Source organism: Heptranchias perlo, chromosome 2 (assembly GCF_035084215.1).
Source record: "Heptranchias perlo isolate sHepPer1 chromosome 2, sHepPer1.hap1, whole genome shotgun sequence".
Lineage (NCBI taxonomy): Eukaryota > Metazoa > Chordata > Chondrichthyes > Hexanchiformes > Hexanchidae > Heptranchias > Heptranchias perlo.
In genome coordinates this window covers 83,049,347-83,068,619 of record NC_090326.1, presented here as the reverse complement: position 1 = coordinate 83,068,619, position 19,273 = coordinate 83,049,347, and the positions used below count along the sequence as shown (strand labels likewise).

General features: G+C 40.9%; 1 protein-coding gene across 2 annotated transcripts in view; it reads right to left on the bottom strand.

Moving 5' to 3' along the window:
- The window catches only part of snx13 (sorting nexin 13), a 163,300-nt gene that overhangs the window by 110,264 nt on the left and 33,763 nt on the right, over nt 1-19,273 (bottom strand). For both annotated transcript variants that reach the window (XM_068003768.1, XM_068003774.1), the window contains exon 2: nt 5,130-5,242. In XM_068003768.1, the coding sequence (XP_067859869.1) occupies nt 5,130-5,242 (113 nt within the window). The remainder of the gene's footprint in view (nt 1-5,129; nt 5,243-19,273) is intronic.

The following is a 19,273-nucleotide window of genomic DNA, read 5'->3' as shown; positions in this document are numbered from 1 at the left end:
TTAGGGTGGTGGATGGGGTGCCAATCAAGCGGGCTGCTTTATCTTGGATGGTGTTGAGCTTCTTGAGTGTTGTTGGAGCTGCACTGATCCAGGCAAGTGGAGAGTATTCCATCACACTCCTGACTTGTGCCTTGTAGATGGTGGAAAGGCTTTGGGGAGTCAGGAGGTGAGTCACTCGCCGCAGAATACCCAGCCTCTGACCTGCTCTCGCAGCCACAGTATTTATATGGCTGGTCCAGTTAAGTTTCTGGTCAATGGTGACCCCCAGGATGTTGATGGTGGGGGATTCGGCGATGGTAATGCCGTTGAATGTCAAGGGGAGGTGGTTAGACTCTCTCTTGTTGGAGATGGTCATTGCCTGGCACTTATCTGGCGCGAATGTTACTTGCCACTTATCAGCCCAAGCCTGGATGTTGTCCAGGTCTTGCTGCATGCGGGCTCGGACTGCTTCATTATTTGAGGGGTTGCGAATGGAACTGAACACTGTGCAGTCATCAGCGAACATCCCCATTTCTGACCTTATGATGGAGGGAAGGTCATTGATGAAGCAGCTGAAGATGGTTGGGCCTAGGACACTGCCCTGAGGAACTCCTGCAGCAATGCCCTGGGGCTGAGATGCTTGGCCTCCAACAACCACTACCATCTTCCTTTGTGCTAGGTATGACTCCAGCCACTGGAGAGTTTTTCCCCTGATTCCCATTGACTTCAATTTTAATACCAAACATATTACCAGGTATAGAGTACAAAAGCAAGGAAGTTTTGCTAAACTTTTATAAAACATTAGTTAGGCCTCAGCTGAAGTATTGTGTCCAATTCCAGGCATCACTCTTTAGGAATGATGTCAAGGTATTAAAGGATGCAGAAGAGATTTACCAGAATGGTACCAGGGAGAGGGACTTCAGTCATGTGGAAAGACTGGAGAAGCTGGGGTTGTTCTCCTTCGAACAGAGAAGGTTAAGGGGAGATTTGATGGAGGTTTTCAAGATCATGAATGGTTTTGACAGAGTAAATGAGGAGAAACATTTTCTAGTAGCAGAAATGACGTTAACCAGATGACACAGATTTAAGGTGGCCACATGAGGAAACATTTTTTTTTAAAGCAGCGAGTTGTAACGATCTGGAATGCACTGCCTAAAAGGGTGGTGGAAGCAGGTTCAATAGTAACTTTTAACAGGGAGTTGGATAAATACTTGAAGGGAAAACACTTACAGGGCAATGGAAAAGGAGCTGGGGAATGAAACTAATTGGATAGAGCTCTTTCAAAGAGCTGGCACAGACACGATGGGCTGTGCTGTACCTACTCGGGTATGATATAACATATAAAACATACCGAATGAAGAAAAGTTGAGAAATGTTCTTGAATACAAATGTAGCCACAGCCAACAAAGGTTCACCAAGAATCAGCTATCACCTAACTGGGCGACATGGACATGTTGGGCCGAAGGGCCTGTTTCCATGTTGTAACTTCTATAAGAGTATTATTCGACAAAAAAGTTAAAATATCCTGCAGTTTATTTAAAATTTCATTAGTAAGAGAAATGATAATTACATCACTCCGTGAAGGAGCAAGAAAAAAGGACGCCTTGTGAATTTTTTTTAAAAAGCTAGAAGAACTATGCAGTGTTTGAACTGAAATACAATACTACTAGAAAAGCAGCTAACTCACTTTGGTACATTTTTTAGATCACCTGAACAATGCCTGTTTAATAAAAATGAGTTTAATACTTGTACATATTTGTACTACAGCTACTATTCAAATAAAATATAAAGCGATTATCAATATTTATTTTTTATTGGGATATACCAAATTTTGAATTCAGGCATGCTTCTGCCACATCTGCCAGTCTATACTGGACTACTTGCAAAAATCAACTCCCCAAATAAATTATATTTTGCACTGCAAACAACTTAGCACTATTTGCAACAGCATTTCACAATTTGCATTTATATAGCACCTTCTAACATAGAAAAATGTCCCAAGCCATAGTGTAAGAATCAGGAGAGGTTAAAGGCTTTTAAAAGGTGGAAAGGAGAGGGGTACAGGAGTTTTGGGAGGGAGTTCCAGGGACTGGGGCCAAGGCAGCTGAGAGCCCCATCACTAATGGTGGGTGAAGAGATGCTCAGAAAATCAGGGTCAGTGCACCAATAGGTACAGGAGATACATAGCCGGAACAAATTACAGAGGTAGATGGGGCAAAGTTAGGAGGGGTGTGAAGATGACAATGAGGATGTTATTCTTTATTCATTCTGGGGATGTGGGCGTAACTTGCAAGACCGGCATTTATTGTCCATCCCAAGTAACCCCTGCTGAGTGGCTTACTAGGCCACTTCAAAGGGCAGTTAAGAGTCAATCATGTCAGTGTGGGATTGGAGTCACATTTAGACCAGACTGGGCTAGGAAGGCAGGTTTTCATCCCTAAAACGGACATTAGTGAGCCAGTTGGGTTTTTACGACAATCCGACAACTTTGTGATCACACTGCCAGAGTGGGATTTGAACTCACATTCCCTGGATATGCAATACATTAGAGACAGGAGGCCAGTGCAGGTCAGCAAGGAATGGGGTGATGGGTGAGTTGGAACATATGAAAGGGGTGGAGACAGTTAAGGAGGGCATTGGAGAAAGCAAGTCTAGTGGTAACAAAAGTGTGGATCAGAATTTTAACAGTAATGGGGTGAAATGAGAAGGACGTAGGCAATGTTGTGGTGAAAGTAAGCAGTCTTGGTGACTGATATGATGTGAGGTTTGAAGCTCACCTCCAGGTCGAACAGAACACTAAGGTTTCACATGACTTGATTTCACCTGAGTGAGTGGCCAAAGAGGGATATGGAATCAGCACCAAGGGAACATAATTTTTGGTGCAGGACAAAACATGACCTCGGACTTGCCCATGTTCAGCTGAAGAAAATTTTGACTTGTCCACAACTTACGATCAGTCAGGCAGTCTGACACCACTATGATGGACAGAAGGTTTAGAGAAGTGATGGACAAGTACAACTGGACAGCATACGTATGGAAGCTTATTCCATGCTTGTAAATAACGTCAGCATGTAGATCGGGATTATAAGACGAGGGTACCCCAATAGATCATTGGGGAACTTCAGAGATGTCTGTGCAGTGGCAGAAAGAGAACTGTGAAGATTCACTGGCTATATTGGGACAGGTGAGAGTGGAATCATACGACGGCAGTTTCACGGAGCTGGACAGAGGAGGAGCAACGATGAAGGAGGATGGCATGGCCAACCATGTTGAATACTGCAGAGAGGCTGAAGAGGACAAGGAACAATAACACAAAATGGTCGCAGTCACAGAGAAGGTTATTTGTGGCTTTGGCCAGGGTGGATCTGGTGCTGTGAGCAGGGGAGAATTCGCAATGAAGGAATTTGAACAGGGAGTTTAAGAGGAGATGAGCACTAAATGAGCTTGGAGAAGAATTTGGAGATGGCATGATAATTGGAGAATAGATGTGTCAAGAGTGACCTGTTTGAAGGGAGCGATGGCAGTGCTTTGAAAGGGGTAAGACACGATGCCTGAGCAATGAAAGCCACTGACAATGTTGACAAGAATGTGGGCCAGGAAAGATAATTGACTAGTTAGGATTTGGATGGCGAGGGGATTTAAGGAGCAGATGATTCTCCTCTTGGAAAAATGGGCAAAGAGACGACGAGTCAGAAATCACAAGGAATCGGGATTGGGACGATTGGCAGGTCAAGAAAGGAAGCTGCATGAAATGTTTCAGTTTTAAAAATGAAGAAATCCATGATGTTACAGATGAGGGCAGAGGAAAGGTGTTTGACGATAAAATAAAAAGGATGCTGTAGATTGTCCGGGCCCTCCAAAATCATTCTGGAACAACAGGAGAATTTGGCTGAGGAGAGAGTGAGGCACAGTAGAGCTTAATGCAGTTGTTCAAGGTCACGAATGACTAGGCCAGTCAAGCACCGGGTACATGCGAGTTTGCGGTCTACAGAATTAAGGGAATAGAAATTAGAACTGTACTGGGGAACTGCAGGAGTGGGAGATGGCGAACATTTTAGTGAGAGTTAAAAGCAGAGGCAAGGGAGCAGCTGAACAACAAAAGATGTGTTGTGAAAGGCTGAGGGCTGAAGGAGGGAGAGTGTTGCGAGCTTGAGTGAATTTGGTGAGGAATCTTGGGAAAAGCTTTTTTTTCCCCCCGCAGTAGCAGAGGGTAAAGGTAATGGGCTTGGCAGAAGGGATGGGAATGTCGATAGTAAAATGAGGAAGTAGCCACGGATACCCTGATCAAGGACTCAAGAATTCTTCTATGAAACCTTTATGAAAATATACTATTACTTAACCACAGATAAAAAGGCCCATCACCAATGTGGCAAGTAACTCTTTCTGGTACTTTCCTCAAAAATCAAACACTGCAGCATTGTTGCTTTTACATTTAGTATACTAGTCAGTCAGTGCAAAAATATTTTAAAAATCATCTCTATTCTAGCCTGGATAATTTTCCTGTCACTGTCACACTGGATCCAGACCCATTTAACCAACGGGTATTAGCACAATTGGAAGCTTCTGCAACACTCACAAGCAAGAGAGAAAACAGTGGTATGGATATGGGAAGGAATGGGATTTGTCCCTGATAACCACAAGATTGATAATAGACTAAATGGTAACTAAGTGATCAATACTTCATTAAAAGGCCACATGGTTTGCACAAACCAGATGCGAGTGATTGCTGGGACCAAATTTTTTTAAAAATTCTACATTGATTACTGTTCTTTCCATCGCTGAAATATGTGCAGCCAAACAGTATTCTTACAAAAATAATTCAACTTTATAACGTTTTCAGCATCTGAACAGGATTTAAAAAGACATTAAAGCATCTTTAAAAACAGGCACAGAGCTCAGCAAAATAGCAAATCAGATTTTAAATTTTTTAACAGTGAAATTTCTACAACAACTTCCAGTTCAAAATGAATATATGTCCGAAAACCTAATGTGGTACCTTGATATTTAATTTTTAATGGATAAAAGGGCACAGCCTCATAACTCATAATGGTAGATAATACTGTCCAGAAATAATGTTAATTTTATACTTATCTATCATTAATCTATCAGATAGTAAAGGATAATGTGCAAAAAGATAAAGTTATACTCACCCAACCACAAAGCACAGGATATAAAATGCGAAGTAAAATATAGCAAAAGGTCCAAAAGTGACTAGAAAAAGAACGATGCCAAGGCCTCCCCATCCCCATATGGAAACACTGGCCTGAAACAAAAAAAAAGCAAGAATGTGGTGAGGAAAGTGAACATAAAAACATGCATTACTGTGTTTGATGATAAAAACTGAAGTAACTTACAGCATAAATGACCTAATAACAGTAAATCACAATCCAATTTATGAAATAAAGCCAATGAACTAAAAATTATCAAGCATGAATGTAGAACAGATTCTTCAAATTCGACATGTGGGACAGAATTTTCCCAATATCCTGCACCACCTACAGGGCATCACATGGGCACCGTGGGCAATCGGAAAGTAACATTTGCGCACAATTTTCTGTCCACTGATTTCAATGGATGGAAAATCAAGACAGTGCATCTGCGATTTTCTGATAGGCAATCCATTGCATGTGAGGCCCTTTTGGTAGAGTGGGCTCTTGAAAAATTCTGTTCCTGAAATCAACAGATTCTCTGACTGGTTCGTTTACTATACAATTACATGGACTCTACTCTAATGTGCACCCCCTCCTCATCCACTATTTCAAAACATCTTTGTTACAATTCTGGCTTCCTCCCCAATCTTTATGTTCACTATAAATTACAGTTTCCAAAAGCGGTCCACATTCCCCATGAACAGAAATCCTATATGTGCCATGAATAGACGAATGGCACAGGATTAACAATTACTCTTCATACCAACATATCTTGCCCTTACACTAATTGCTCACTATGTATTAACCCCTCAGGCAGAATTACACTCAACTGTAATGTTCAGCTAAAGCTACAAGTCAAATATATTTGCTGGAATTAGAATTGTACAAAAGCAAATATATAGGACAAGGTGCTGACAGCATAAATACTTATAAAACAACTAGGACTGAAATCAGTCCATAAGATTTTGTTTAACGATCTTCTTCAAAGCCTGATTCTCACAGCCCAATAAACTGCAACACTTTGTGTTTGAAGGTTTGTAAGTGGGCAAGGCAATTGTTCCTGCATTCTGCAGAGAGTTCAGACTCAAAACCAGAAAGAGATTAACTTGCAGAATACATTCCCATCAATAGGCCTCTGGACAGAGAACTTTCAGTCTAGTCAGATCAAAATCACAATGGTGGGAGATGCTCATATTTCAAGTTAATGACACTCGCAGCTTCTTCACTCGGGTACTGCTAATATTTTAAATACGGAATCAGACTTCTTATTTCAATGGCTGAGCCATTGAGATCATGAATGAATGCGCTTTTATTCTCTCATACTTAGTAATAACGGAAGCAATTCCCTATCTGTTTGAAAGCTACAAGAAATATATCCATTGTTCCACAAAGCAATAAATTAGCTAAATTTCAAAAGGTTATTGGGGCTTCAATCTAGATAACCCAACTGCATTCCCCAGCCTACAGACACAATGGCCAGGATTTTGACCCGGTGCCGGGAAGGTGGCAGAGGGGGTCGAATTGCAGACAGGAAACCCAGAAGTAACCCAGATGTTCTTATGATTTTGAATAAGGACGTCTTTTTGTCGGTTTGCCATCCGACTAGCCGGCCTGATCAACTGAGGCCAGCCTGTCAGACAGGAGCAGAGCAAGGAAGAGGACATGAAAAGGTAAGTCTTCAAATGTATGAATGAGCATGAGAGTCACGGGGCAGGGAGGAAGAGTCAGTCATCGGAGGAATCAGGGGTCAGTGATTGTTTGTGGGGGTGGTCGTGACAGGTAGGCTTGTTGGGTCTGGGGGAAGCATTCCTGCCCCTCCGGGCCCACTATCTGTGCCAAAAAGGCACTTACCTGTACTTTCGGGCCTTCTCGCCTTCTTTTGTGTGGTGTAAAGGAGAAGGCCTTAGAATCCCGGCCCCCAGGGGTTGAAATCGCAAAACCTTTCAAAATGGAGGCCTGCAGCCTCCTTGAAAGGTCTTAGTGATCAACCTGCCTCTTGGGAGCAGGTTGGTGCCCGCCCCGGTGAAAACCGGAAATGGGCGGTTAGAGGCGGGTCTAAAATTGTTGCGATTTTCAATGCCCCCAACCCACCCGTTTTTCACTGTTAAAATTCTGCCCAATGACCTTCCCATAGAGATAGGATTGACTGAAGTAAATTTTAAATTCACAATATAATGGCTCAAGATTTCACAGGAAAAGATAAGCTAGGCATTTTATTGTATTAAGCAGAATGAAGCTCTGCTTACATCAACATTTGTTTTGAGTTCTATGATCTCCAATCATTTAGTGTACATCAAAAGGTCTGAAAGGGACTTCAATCAAATGGCAGAATCAAGCTTAAATTAGTAGTTTCCTTTTGTTAGAGATTTTAAAAAACTTATATATACAATGTTCTGTTTCAGTCACATCCATAAATATCACTAAAGTACAAGTTTTAGCAATTATATTTAGCAAATAATACAGTGGAAATAATTCAAAGAAGGGCAAAGAGAATATCTGGTTGGGCTGTTAGCTGTCGCTCAGTGGTAGCACTCTCGCCTCTGAGTCAGAAGGCTCTGAGTTCAAGTCCCACGCCAGAGACCTAGGCACAAAATCTAGGCTGAAAATCCAGTGAAGTACTAAGGGAATGCTACACTATCGGAGGTGCCGTCAGGGAATGCTGCACTATCAGAGGTGCCGTCTTTCGGATGAGGCCTTAAGCAGAGACCTATTCTGCCCTCTCAGGTGGGCATAAAAGATCCCATGTCACTACTTCAAAGAGCAGCAGAGGAGTTCTCCCCAGTGCCCTAGCTGATATTTATCCCTCAACTAACATCACTAAAACTATGGCTATCACATTGCTGTTTGAGAGATCTTGCAGTGTGCAAATTGACTGCTGCGTTTCCTACATTACACCAGCAACGACACTTATTACTTAATTGGCTGTAAAGCGCTTTGGGACTTGCTAAGGTAGTGAAAGACGCTATATAAATGCATGTCTTTCTTTCTTCTTTAAAGATTAAAAAGGGGAAAGAAGAGAAAGTATTTTCTTTTAAAACTACAAAGAAAATAAATGCTGAAATTATGCATCTTTTAAAAGGTCTGAGGTTTTCACACCACAAACGTCAGATCGGCTTGGTTTCAAAACAGAACACTAACCAAGTCCTTCTTCATTTATGTGCTCACAACCACTAATGTCAGGCACTCCTGCGTTTCATCCTTGTCTGCATTCGTCAGGGACACAACTATCACCAATATGACAGATGGGGCAAGGATTGCAACCATTATATTCAAACTTGCAGAGTACGTTTTGCTTGAGGTGACAATCTTCGGTGGGGAAGGGGAAAGAGAGAAAAGTGGTCAGCTGATATTAGCTCCCTGGAATAATGGAGAGCACATTAGTGACTAACAGGAAGCAAGTTTTAATTGATGCTCCCAAAAAGGGCCCTATTTGAGTCACTACAAACATATTGTCACCAGTCCAAAGCCCTTAGGTAATGGTGACCCCGATTCCTACTCTAGGAATGAAGTATAGGTTGAATTACTTTAAAACGTGCCATTAGTCTCTAAACCACATATTGAGTGGTTAGGAACTAGATGCCTACAAGGACAGGTGCTGGATTTGCTGCAGATGAAACCATTCTTGGATTTACACTGTTGTTCAGTTTCTCTGAAACATTTAAGTCCCTGAAGGGCAGGTAACAATACAGCATTTTTATTTTAAGATCAGTGGGGAGGCAGATTTCAGAGAAAAATCGACAGACACTGATCAGTCAGTTGTCCAGTTAAAGGGTAGATATGGGGATCACAGAAATCTCAGCACAGGAGACAGAGATTCAGCCCATCGTGCCTGTGTCAATGCTGGCTCCATACTTGAGCCATCTAAATATATTTTCATGCTTTTTCATCTGTAATCTTCCAATTTTTTCTCTTCAAGTGTTCATCCAATTCCCTCTTAAATGCATTGATTGATTCAGATTCAATAGCCATTTGCACTAATGCAACCCATATTCTAAAATCCATTTGCTTGAAAAGAAATTCGAACATTTCCCCTTTTGCTTTGCCTAAATTTAATGCCCGTGGTTACTGCTTTATTGGCCAGTGAAAAACACTGTTTACCCACTCAAACTTTTTAAAACTTTGAACATTTATTTTAGATTCCCCCTTATCCTTTCCTGCTCTAGTAAATACAGTACTAGTTTTTCCAAAAAGCAAAATACAGCAGATGCTGGAAATCTGAAATTAAAAAGTAGAAAATGCTGGAAACACTCAGCTGGTCAGGCAACATCTGTGGAGAAAGGACGGTGGGGTTAATGTTTCAGGACAACGACCCCTCGACCTGTTTAGTATTTCCACTAATTTTTTCAAGTACATCACTACTATAAACCCCCATCCCTAGTGTTATCCTAGTAAATTTACATTGTAACTTTTATATGGCTCTAACAAATTCTCTATAATGAGGTACCCAAAATGGCATTGTACTCCAACTGTGGCACAACCAATGTCTTGTACATCATCATCACATCCTTTCCTTTGTATTCAATGACCTATAAATAAAACCCCGCACTGGCCCCTAGAGTACACCACTTCCAACTCTTGTCCAATCTGAGCAACATCCATTTACCCTAACTCTCTTTTCTTTTCTATCCATACTACATTTCGTCTTAAATTGTTACAAAAATTCAGGCATATAGTTATCGAATGTTTTCTGAAAATCTATACACACTGCATTTCCTTTACCCAATTGGACAGTTCTTCAAAAAAAAATTCCATTAAATTTGCCAACTAATCCTTGCCTTTTAACAAATCCATGCTGGCAGTTCTTGATTAATTCCAGTATTTTTAATTGCTCACTGGTTTTATCTCAAATTATAGATTCCAAGAGTTAAATTAACCAATATAGAGTTATCTGGTTTATCAGCTCTCCCTACGAGCATAAATACTATGAGGATGAACAGTCTTCAGGGATCATTGTTTTGCCTCTTCTTTCCCGCCACCCCCCTCCATTTTTTCCTCTGTGCCACATGTTGAAGAGGAAGTACATGCTTTTTGCAATGAAATACTTAGAATACTTACAACACTCTGATAAGCACCCAAAGACACCAATCTTGCTAACTTCATATACAATATACTGCTGTACTGTGGCAGGATCCCATTGCACTTGGACTGATATAGGCCACTAGGACTGCTTATATGGTGCTACATCTTAACAAAAAAACACTTCCTGTTATTGCTGAGAACTAGGAAATTTTATTGAACGGGATAGCTGGCACACTATTGTCCTAGTTGATTTCTATTGTGCTGTTCCAATCATTTTTTGAAAAAGTAACATTTCAAACCTTTCCAATATGCAGTACTGAATGTAAATTTTACTGTAATGTTTCTGGCATACTACTTATTTTACACAGACAGTATAGATATGATGGACATAAAAATGTAAATGGGAAAATTAAAGAGGTATCAAGGAATGACTTTTTGTGCAGAGGCAAGAATTTGCTAATAACTTAAAAAAAACACCTGAATTATTTAATGAGGGTCAACATCCTGAAATGCATTTTATTAAAAAACACATTTTAGGGTATAAAATGTTAAACGATCCCTGCTTATTAAGTTATTTGCACAAAGGTCACATTTTGTTAGGCTTTTCTTCAAGCGCTCCTATAATATGCAACTTTGACACCTTTCCTTTAGGACAAGGTAAGGACTCATGGGGTTGGAGGGTAATATTTTAGCATGGATAGAGGTTTGGTTAAAGGACAGAAAACAGAGTAGGGATAAACAGGTCATTATCAGGTTGGCAGGCTGTAACTAGTGGGGTGCCGCAAGGATCAGTGCTCTTGTCTCAGCTATTTACAATCTATATTAATAACTTAGATGAAGGGACCGACTGTAATGTATCCATGTTTGCTGACGATACAAAGCGAGGTGGGAAAGTAAGCTGTGAGGAGGACAGAGTCTGCAAAGGGATATAGACATGTTAAGTGAGTGGGAAAGAAGGTGGCAGATGGAGTATAATGTGGGGAAATGTGAGGTTATTCACTTTGGTAGGAAGAATAGAAAAACAATATATTTTTTTAAATGGTGAGAAACTAGTTCAGAGAAACATGGGTGTCCTCGTACAAGAAACACAAAAAGTTAGTATGCAGGTACAGCAGGCAATTAGGAAAGCAAATGGAATGTTGGCCTTTATTGCAAGGGATTGGCGTACAAGAGAATGGAAGTCTTACTATAGTTGTGATGTGGAGATGCCGGTGATGGACTGGGGTGGACAAGTGTAAGGAATCTTACAACACCAGGTTATAGTCCAACAGTTTTATTTGAAAATCACAAGCTTTTGGAGGCTTTCTCCTTCGTCAGGTGAAGTGTGGGATTCCATGAAGGTTACCGCATATATAGTCAGAGAACAATGCCTGGTGATTACAGATAATCTTTCCAACTGCCCGTTGTCAAGGCAATCAAAGTGTTCAGACAGAGACATTACATACAGGACTACTGAATATACAAACGGTCAGACAGACAAACATCCAAAAGGAAGAGAAAAAGAGAGAGAATGACCCATTGTATTAAAAACATAACTCTTTTTCCGCTGGTGGGGTTACGTGTAGCGTGACATGAACCCGAGATCCCGGTTGAGGCCATCCTCATGAGTGCAGAACTTGGCTATCAACTTCTGCTCGACGATTTTGCGTTGTCATGTGTCTTGGAGAACGCTTACCCGAAGATCGGTGGATGAATGTCCTTGACTGCTAAAGTGTTCCCCGACTGGGAGGGAACCCCCCTGTCTGGCAATTGTTGCGCGGTGTCCGTTCATCCGTTGTCGCAGTGTCTACATGGTCTCGCCAATGTACCATGCTCCGGGGCATCCTTTCCTGCAACGGATGAGGTAGACAACGTTGGCCGAGTCACAGGAGTATGAACCATGTACCTGGTGGGTGGTATCCTCTCATGTGATGGTGGTGTCTGTGTCGATGATCTGGCATGTCTTGCAAAGGTTGCCGTGGCAGGGTTGTGTGGTGTCGTGGACGCTGTTCTCCTGAAAGCTGGGTAATTTGCTGCGAACGATGGTCTGTTTGAAGGCAAGTAGTGGAGCCGTGGGGATGGCCTTAGCGAGGTGTTAGTCATCATCGATGACATGTTGAAGGCTGCGGAGAACATGGCGTAATTTCTCCGCTCCGGGGAAGTACTGGACGACGAAGGGTACTCTGTTGGTTGCGTCCCGTGTTAGTCTTCTGAGGAGGTCTATGCGATTTTTCACTGTGGCCCGTCGGAACTGTCGATCGACAAGTCGAGCGTCATATCCCGTTCTTACGAGGGAGTCTTTCAGCATCTGTAGTTGTCCATCACGTTACTCCTCGTCTGAGCAGATCCTGTGTATTCACAGGGCCTGTCCATAGGGGATGGCCTCTTTGACGTGGTTAGGGTGGAAGCTGGAAAAGTGGAGCATCGTGAGGTTGTCCGTGGGCTTGCGGTCGAGTGAGGTGCCGAGGTGCCCGACTTTGATGGAGATTCGTGTGTCCAAGAAAGAAACCGATTCTGAGGAGTAGTCCATGGGGAGTTTGATGGTGGGATGGAACTTGTTGATGTTATCGTGTAGTCTCTTCAGTGATTCTTCGCCGTGGGTCCATAGGAAGAAAATGTCGTCGATGTATCTGGTGTATAGCGTTGGTTGGAGGTCCTGTGTAGTGAAGAAGTCGTGCTCGAACTTGTGCATGAAAATATTGGCGTATTGGGGTGCGAATTTGCTCCCCATGGCTGTTCCGTGTGTTGGGTAAAGAACTGGTTATCGAAGGTGAAGACATTGTGATCGAAGATGAAGCGGATGAATTGTCGGATAGCGTCTGGAGATTGGCTGTTGTTGGTGTTGAGTACTGATGCTGTTGCAGCGATGCAGTCATCGTGGGGGATACTGGTGTAGAGTGCCGAGACGTCCATCGTGGTGAGAAGTGTTCCTGGTTCAACTGGTCCGTGGGTGCTGAGTTTTTGTAGGAAGTCTGTAGTGTCGCGACAGAAGCTGGGGGTTCCCTGCACGATGGGTTTCAGGATGCCCTCGACGTATCCGGAGAGGTTCTCACACAGGGTTCCGTTGCCTGATACGATTGGACGTCCGGGTGTGTTGGCTTTGTGTATCTTTGGGAGGCAGTAGAAGTCTCCCACGCGGGAGTACGTGGGATGAGAGTGCGTAGGATGCTTTGAAGGTCTGGATTAATATCTGCAATCACCTGGCATTGTTCTCTGACTATATGCGGTAACCTTCATGGAATCCCACACTTCACCTGACGAAGGAGAAAGCCTCCGAAAGCTTGTGATTTTCAAATAAAACTGTTGGACTATAACCTGGTGTTGTAAGATTCCTTACATTTACTATAGTTGTACAGGGCATTGGTGAGATCTCACCTGGAGTACTGTATACAGTTTTGGTCTCCTTATCTAAGGAAGGAAATACATGCCTTCGAGGCGGTGCAACGAAGGTTCACTAGATTGATTCCTGGGATGAGAGGGTTGTCCTATGAGGAGAGACTGAGTAGAATGGGCCTATACTTTCTGGAGTTTAGAAGAAAGAGGTGATCGCATTGAAACCCATAAGATTATGAGGGGGCTTGACAGGGTAGACGTTGGGAAATTGTTTCCTGGCTAGTGTCTAGAACTAGGAAGCATAATCGCTGAGTCATTAAATATATTCAAGGTTGAGATGGATAGATTTTTGAATTCTAGGGGAATCAAGGGAAACGGGGATTGGGCGGGAAAGTGGAGTTGAGGTCGAAGATCAGCAATTATCTGATTGAATGGCGGAGCAGGCTCAAGGGGCCGTATGGCCTACTCCTGCTCCTAGTTCTTATGTTCTTATTTTAAACTACATTACATGTTCAAGTGGACTATAGCATAAAACATTTTCAAATGAGTCTAATAGTAACATGCAAAGATACAAAGAATTTTACTGGTTTCTTTCTCACAATGCATTAATTACCTACAATAACTGGATCAGTTTTGGGCATTCAGAATATTAACTGGGAAATTTCACTTTAAAAAAAATTTAATAATCTAATAGGTAACATCGGTTTAACCACCAAATGTTTAACATCAATCACTGCTCTTCAAAGGCAAGAGATTAATAATCAGGTACTCAGCTGTTCAAAACTAAAATAGATTTGGATGACAAAGCAGTTAGCACATTGCAGAGCTAAAGAAGTACTTGAGAAGATCCATGATGCAGCAGCGCTTGTATTATGCAAATCTGGACAGAAATGAATCATGTCACAACCAAAAATACCACTGAAGTATAAAGTTTTATTATAGACTGTTACATAGCCAAATTTAGAAATACAACAATCTACAGTAGAAGTCCAACAACTACTTTTTTAAAATGATCTTTGTATATTAAAGTTATGGACAGATTTATTTGCATAAAAAAGTTAAATGAAAAAGACAGACAGACTTGTATTTATATAATGCCTTTCAAGACCTCAGAACATCCCAAAGTGCTTTACAACTAATTACATTCACGACACTTCAAAAGTACTTAATGTAGAAGATAGATAGATAAATAAATATCACACTTCATGGGTACATGAATTGCACAATTTTCCAATCCCATCCCAAGTTGGCAAATAGTGTTTAATTAAATATTGCTACAATAGGAAGTGGCATTTTTATTAAATGAATACTGGAATTCCGCATTGGTTGCTATGTCAAACTAACTGGACACATCTGGGAATTACCAACAAAGCTGTTTTTAACAAGGAGAGCTGCACCCCTCAGTTGGAAAAATATTAGTTTAGATAAAAGCTAAACATCAGCCTTTATCAACTGAATTCTATAATTCTGAATTCAGTTGTCATCTATGTTATGACAAAATACACCATCAGTAACCCAAAACCTGTGCTGACTTTCATAAAGTGAAATACTATACAACCCCTGTGGATGTTGTAAAAATAAACTACACATTATAGATTGCATGGCAAAAATATCACATGCTGACAATGTTTTACAACAAAATATTGTTGGAAATATCACAGCATCATAAATGAAACATTATGAGGAATGGCAGTATGCTCAGAGATAGAATGGATGAAGTGATGATTCATAATATTAACTATCTTATGCTCATCCACTGTTTCAAGCTTGTTTGCATCTTTTATAGCTTTCGACTTTTCTTAGTTAAGTACTGAAAGAATTTCTCATGGTTGAGTTTTGCATCTGTGCATACGTGAAATTTTGCACAACCGCCATTATGCTTTGCTGAAACTCTAGTAACTGCACTGCTACACGAGAAAAAAGTACAATTTCAAATTGAAATTGGAAGAGGACGCAAGAACATTCTGTTCCAATCTAAAACCAGATACTGTACAAATATCTGATAAAGAGTTCTAACCAGGGATGTCAAACCTGCACAACCTCCAGCCTGTTTTACAATTTCAAGCAGCTCATTAAACAGCTCCTGATTGAGATATGTTTCTGTCAGGGGTTTTTTCTTCAATCAGATATCCTCTTTAGCTTCCAGGTTCTAGTGAAAAAGCTCCATTTTTTTGGCTCGTCTCATAACGGAAGTTTCTCATCCCAAGTACAATTTGAGCAAATCTCCACTGTACTCTCCCCATGGCCTTGACATCCTTCCTATGCTATGGTGCCCAAAAGTGGACAATATTCTTATGTATGGCCTAACCAAATTTGTATGCATTTAGCATTATCTCTTCGTTTTTGCAGCCTTACGCCCCTATTTATAAAACCTACGCTACCATATGCTGATTAAAAAAAGCTTATCAACTTTCCCTCCTACTTCTAAAGATTTGTGTAACTGAACCCCCAAGACTCTGCTCTTTTACGGTTTTACCATTTAGTGTCTTTTTCTTCTCATTTTTCCCTCCCAAAACCATTATCTCATATTTCCCCACATTAGATTTCTATCTGGCAATCTAATAATCTAGGACTAATTGGATAGCTTTTGAAGAGCCAGCACAGGCATGATGGGCCTCCTTCCATGTTGTAAGATTCTATGAACCTGTCTAGTTGTCCTGAAGTCACCTACAGTCCTTTCATAATTGATCACATACCCTACTTTTGTATTGTCTGCAAATTTTGATAGCGCTCCCAATACAGAAGTCCAATTCATTGATATAATCATAAAGAGCAATGGTCCCAACATTTTCCTCCATTCCAAAAAAAAAATCTATTAAGCACAACTTTTTGTCCTCTAAACAACTTCCTAAACATGCAGCCACATTCCCTTTGTGCCTTAACTTGAACAAAAATCTGATGTTGCACCTTATCAAGCAGCTTTTGAAAACCCATATACACATCTATTGCATTCCCTTTATCAATACACTATTGCATTGAAGAGCTCTACTTATCCTATTTAACCACATCTTTCTCTTTTACCCTTTCATTCCCACTATTCTGTGAAAACCAAGGCAAAGTGCTCATTTAACTTTTCAGCCATTCCTTCATCCTCCATGAGAAGATTTACCTCGTCTCCAATTGCCACTTTAACTAATTTTACTTTTTATGGCTTTATAATACCCTTTATGTTACCTGAAAGTCTTTATTTATTCCCCGCTTAGCCTTTATAATCCTTTAGCTTTATTTTCTACACTCTTCTTATTAGATTTAGTAACTTTTCCCTTTTCCCATTACTTCTCCGAAATCTTTTGCACCTGCTCCTTTAAATCCCTTATCCTGGCACCTAGGAAGAAGCACACATTGTGATTCTCAGTTGCTACTCTAACTGTAGAATTCCCTATAACTACCGCATTTTTGCACTTCATTCTCCTCCATTACCACTTGCTCCACCTCACCGTGGCATTGGTCACGGTTACTTATCCTCCCAGAGTTGCCATTGTCACGGATATTTGGTACTGAACTCTGTTTGTCAACTGAATACTCAAGACATCCCTGCGCTGCCTCCTATCTACTTGTGATAGATGGTCATGCACCTCACGATTCTTGTCTACCTATGGGGTGACCACCTTCTGCAATGAGCATTTGAGGAGCTCGATTCTGGCCTCCTTGCATCACTGCTCTTTGCTCTACGTTCAGTCACAGGATCTTTAAACATTTCTATCCACACTCCAACATTCTACTTAGGCCTCTCCACGCTGCTACCATTCTTTCCCCCTTCAAAACCTAAAGTTTTAATCTTGTTTTCAGTCAACTCCCCTAATCCTTCTTCCTCCATTTTTCTGTCTCTTATTTTCCATCTTTGTAAAATGCTTTGTGATGATTTATTGCATTAAAAAGGTGCCTCTAAGCAAGTTTAAGCTGTTGATGTGGTTGGCTAGAAACACCCACATCATGCAAGTTCTGCAAGAAATAGATTACAACTGTACAGCTACTTAACAAATGGACTCAAAAGGACTAAAAATCTCAAAAATAAAAGTTTCAAACTGTACACTCCGGACCGAACTCCAGTTCAGGCCAAACTCGCTGTACTACACAGTTGCTTTCCCACCCCACTGGTCTCAACTCGATTATCTCTCATTTGTACAATCTAATTAAATCTTTTCAAACCAGTCAAGCATGCACATAGCTACCAGTCTGCTTTTTGAGATCCAAACCCACTGTCTCAGTGCCAAACTTATCTCTCTCACTTAAAAACTATTTAAAAACTTATATTGTAAAGGAAGGATCACTTGCAATACTTTGAGAGCACTCAGGTTTATAAAAATTAATTATTTGCAGTAAGCAAGTGCAATAGTTTTTTTTAAAAAGATATGAAGCTGACACTACAAGATTGATAAATCTACGTGAGCTACTATGGATCCTTCAATATCCTGGACTGAACACGCATTCATTTACTATGAAACTTTAAGCTATCCATCACCAGGTTACATACAAATATATCCCACGAGGTTGCATGATGCCTAAATATGGAACATTATGAATAATCTGTCTTAATTTTGTGTATTCAACTCAGTTAATTGAACCATGATTAAAAACATAATTCCCCCTTCCGTCTACCGCCCACACTCGTGGTTTTGCCAATTTACAAAAGTCTGTTGTTTCTGTATGCAGCTTAAACATTCTCTCCTATAGCGGATAATGCATTGTACATTCAGCCAGCATGAGCTTGGTCTGCAAGACAATTATATTTTAAAATAACTCACGTTTCAATACGTGGTGTATTTTACTCTGTTCATAAAGTAGCTTCATTTAAAAAAAGCGTTTTTTCTGAATTAAATCAAATTTGACCAAGTACCTGTAGTAATAATGGACGCATCCTTTTTGTATCAGGAGAGGACAGCGACAGAGTAATTGAGCACTTGGACAAGTATCAGTTAACCAAAGAGAGTCAGTATGGATTTCGGACGGGTAGGTCATGTCTGACGAATCTAGTTTAATTTTTTGAGGTGGTCACTAGCATGGTGGGTGGGGCAATGTTTATGGATGTTGCCTTTATGGAATTACAGAAGGCATTTGATAACGTTCAGCACAAGAGATTCTCAGCAAAAAAGAAAGCGCTCATAATTGGAGGTAACGTTGTGACATGGGTCAGTAATTAGTTGGGAGGTAGGAGACAAAGAGTAAGGATAAAAGGGTTCGTTCTCTGATTGGTGGGATGTGACAAGTGGTGTATCCCAGGGATCTGTAGTGGGGCCTCAGCTTTTCATCATATACATTAATGACTTGGGTGAAGAACTAGAGAGTTGTATATCCAAGTTTGCAGATGACATTAAGTTAAGAGGCATCTCATGTTGTGTGGATGAGAGCAGAAAGTTGCAAAGGGACATAGACTAAGTGAATCCACTAAACTACGGCAGATGAGAGTTTAATGTGGGGAAGTATGAGGTCATCCATTTGCGATCAGGGAAAGACAAATTTGATTTTTTTAAAAAAACGGTGAGAGACTAGGAGCTGTGGAGGAGAAAAGGATTTAAATCTCCATGTACACACATCAATAAAAGCTAGTGCACAGGTACAAAAAGTAATCAAAAAGGTTAATGGACTATTGGCTATTTTCTCAAAGGGGCTGAAATGCAAAAGTGAGGAAGCAATGCTTCAGCTGTACGGAGCCGTGGTCAGACCACATTTGGAGTACGGTGTTCAGTTTTGGGCACCGAACCTTAGGGAAGATTTATTGGCCTTGGAAGGGGCATAGCGCAGATTCACCAGAATTATACTAGGGCTTCAACCTGGTTTCTATTCCCTTGAGTTTAGAAAGTTGATGGATGATC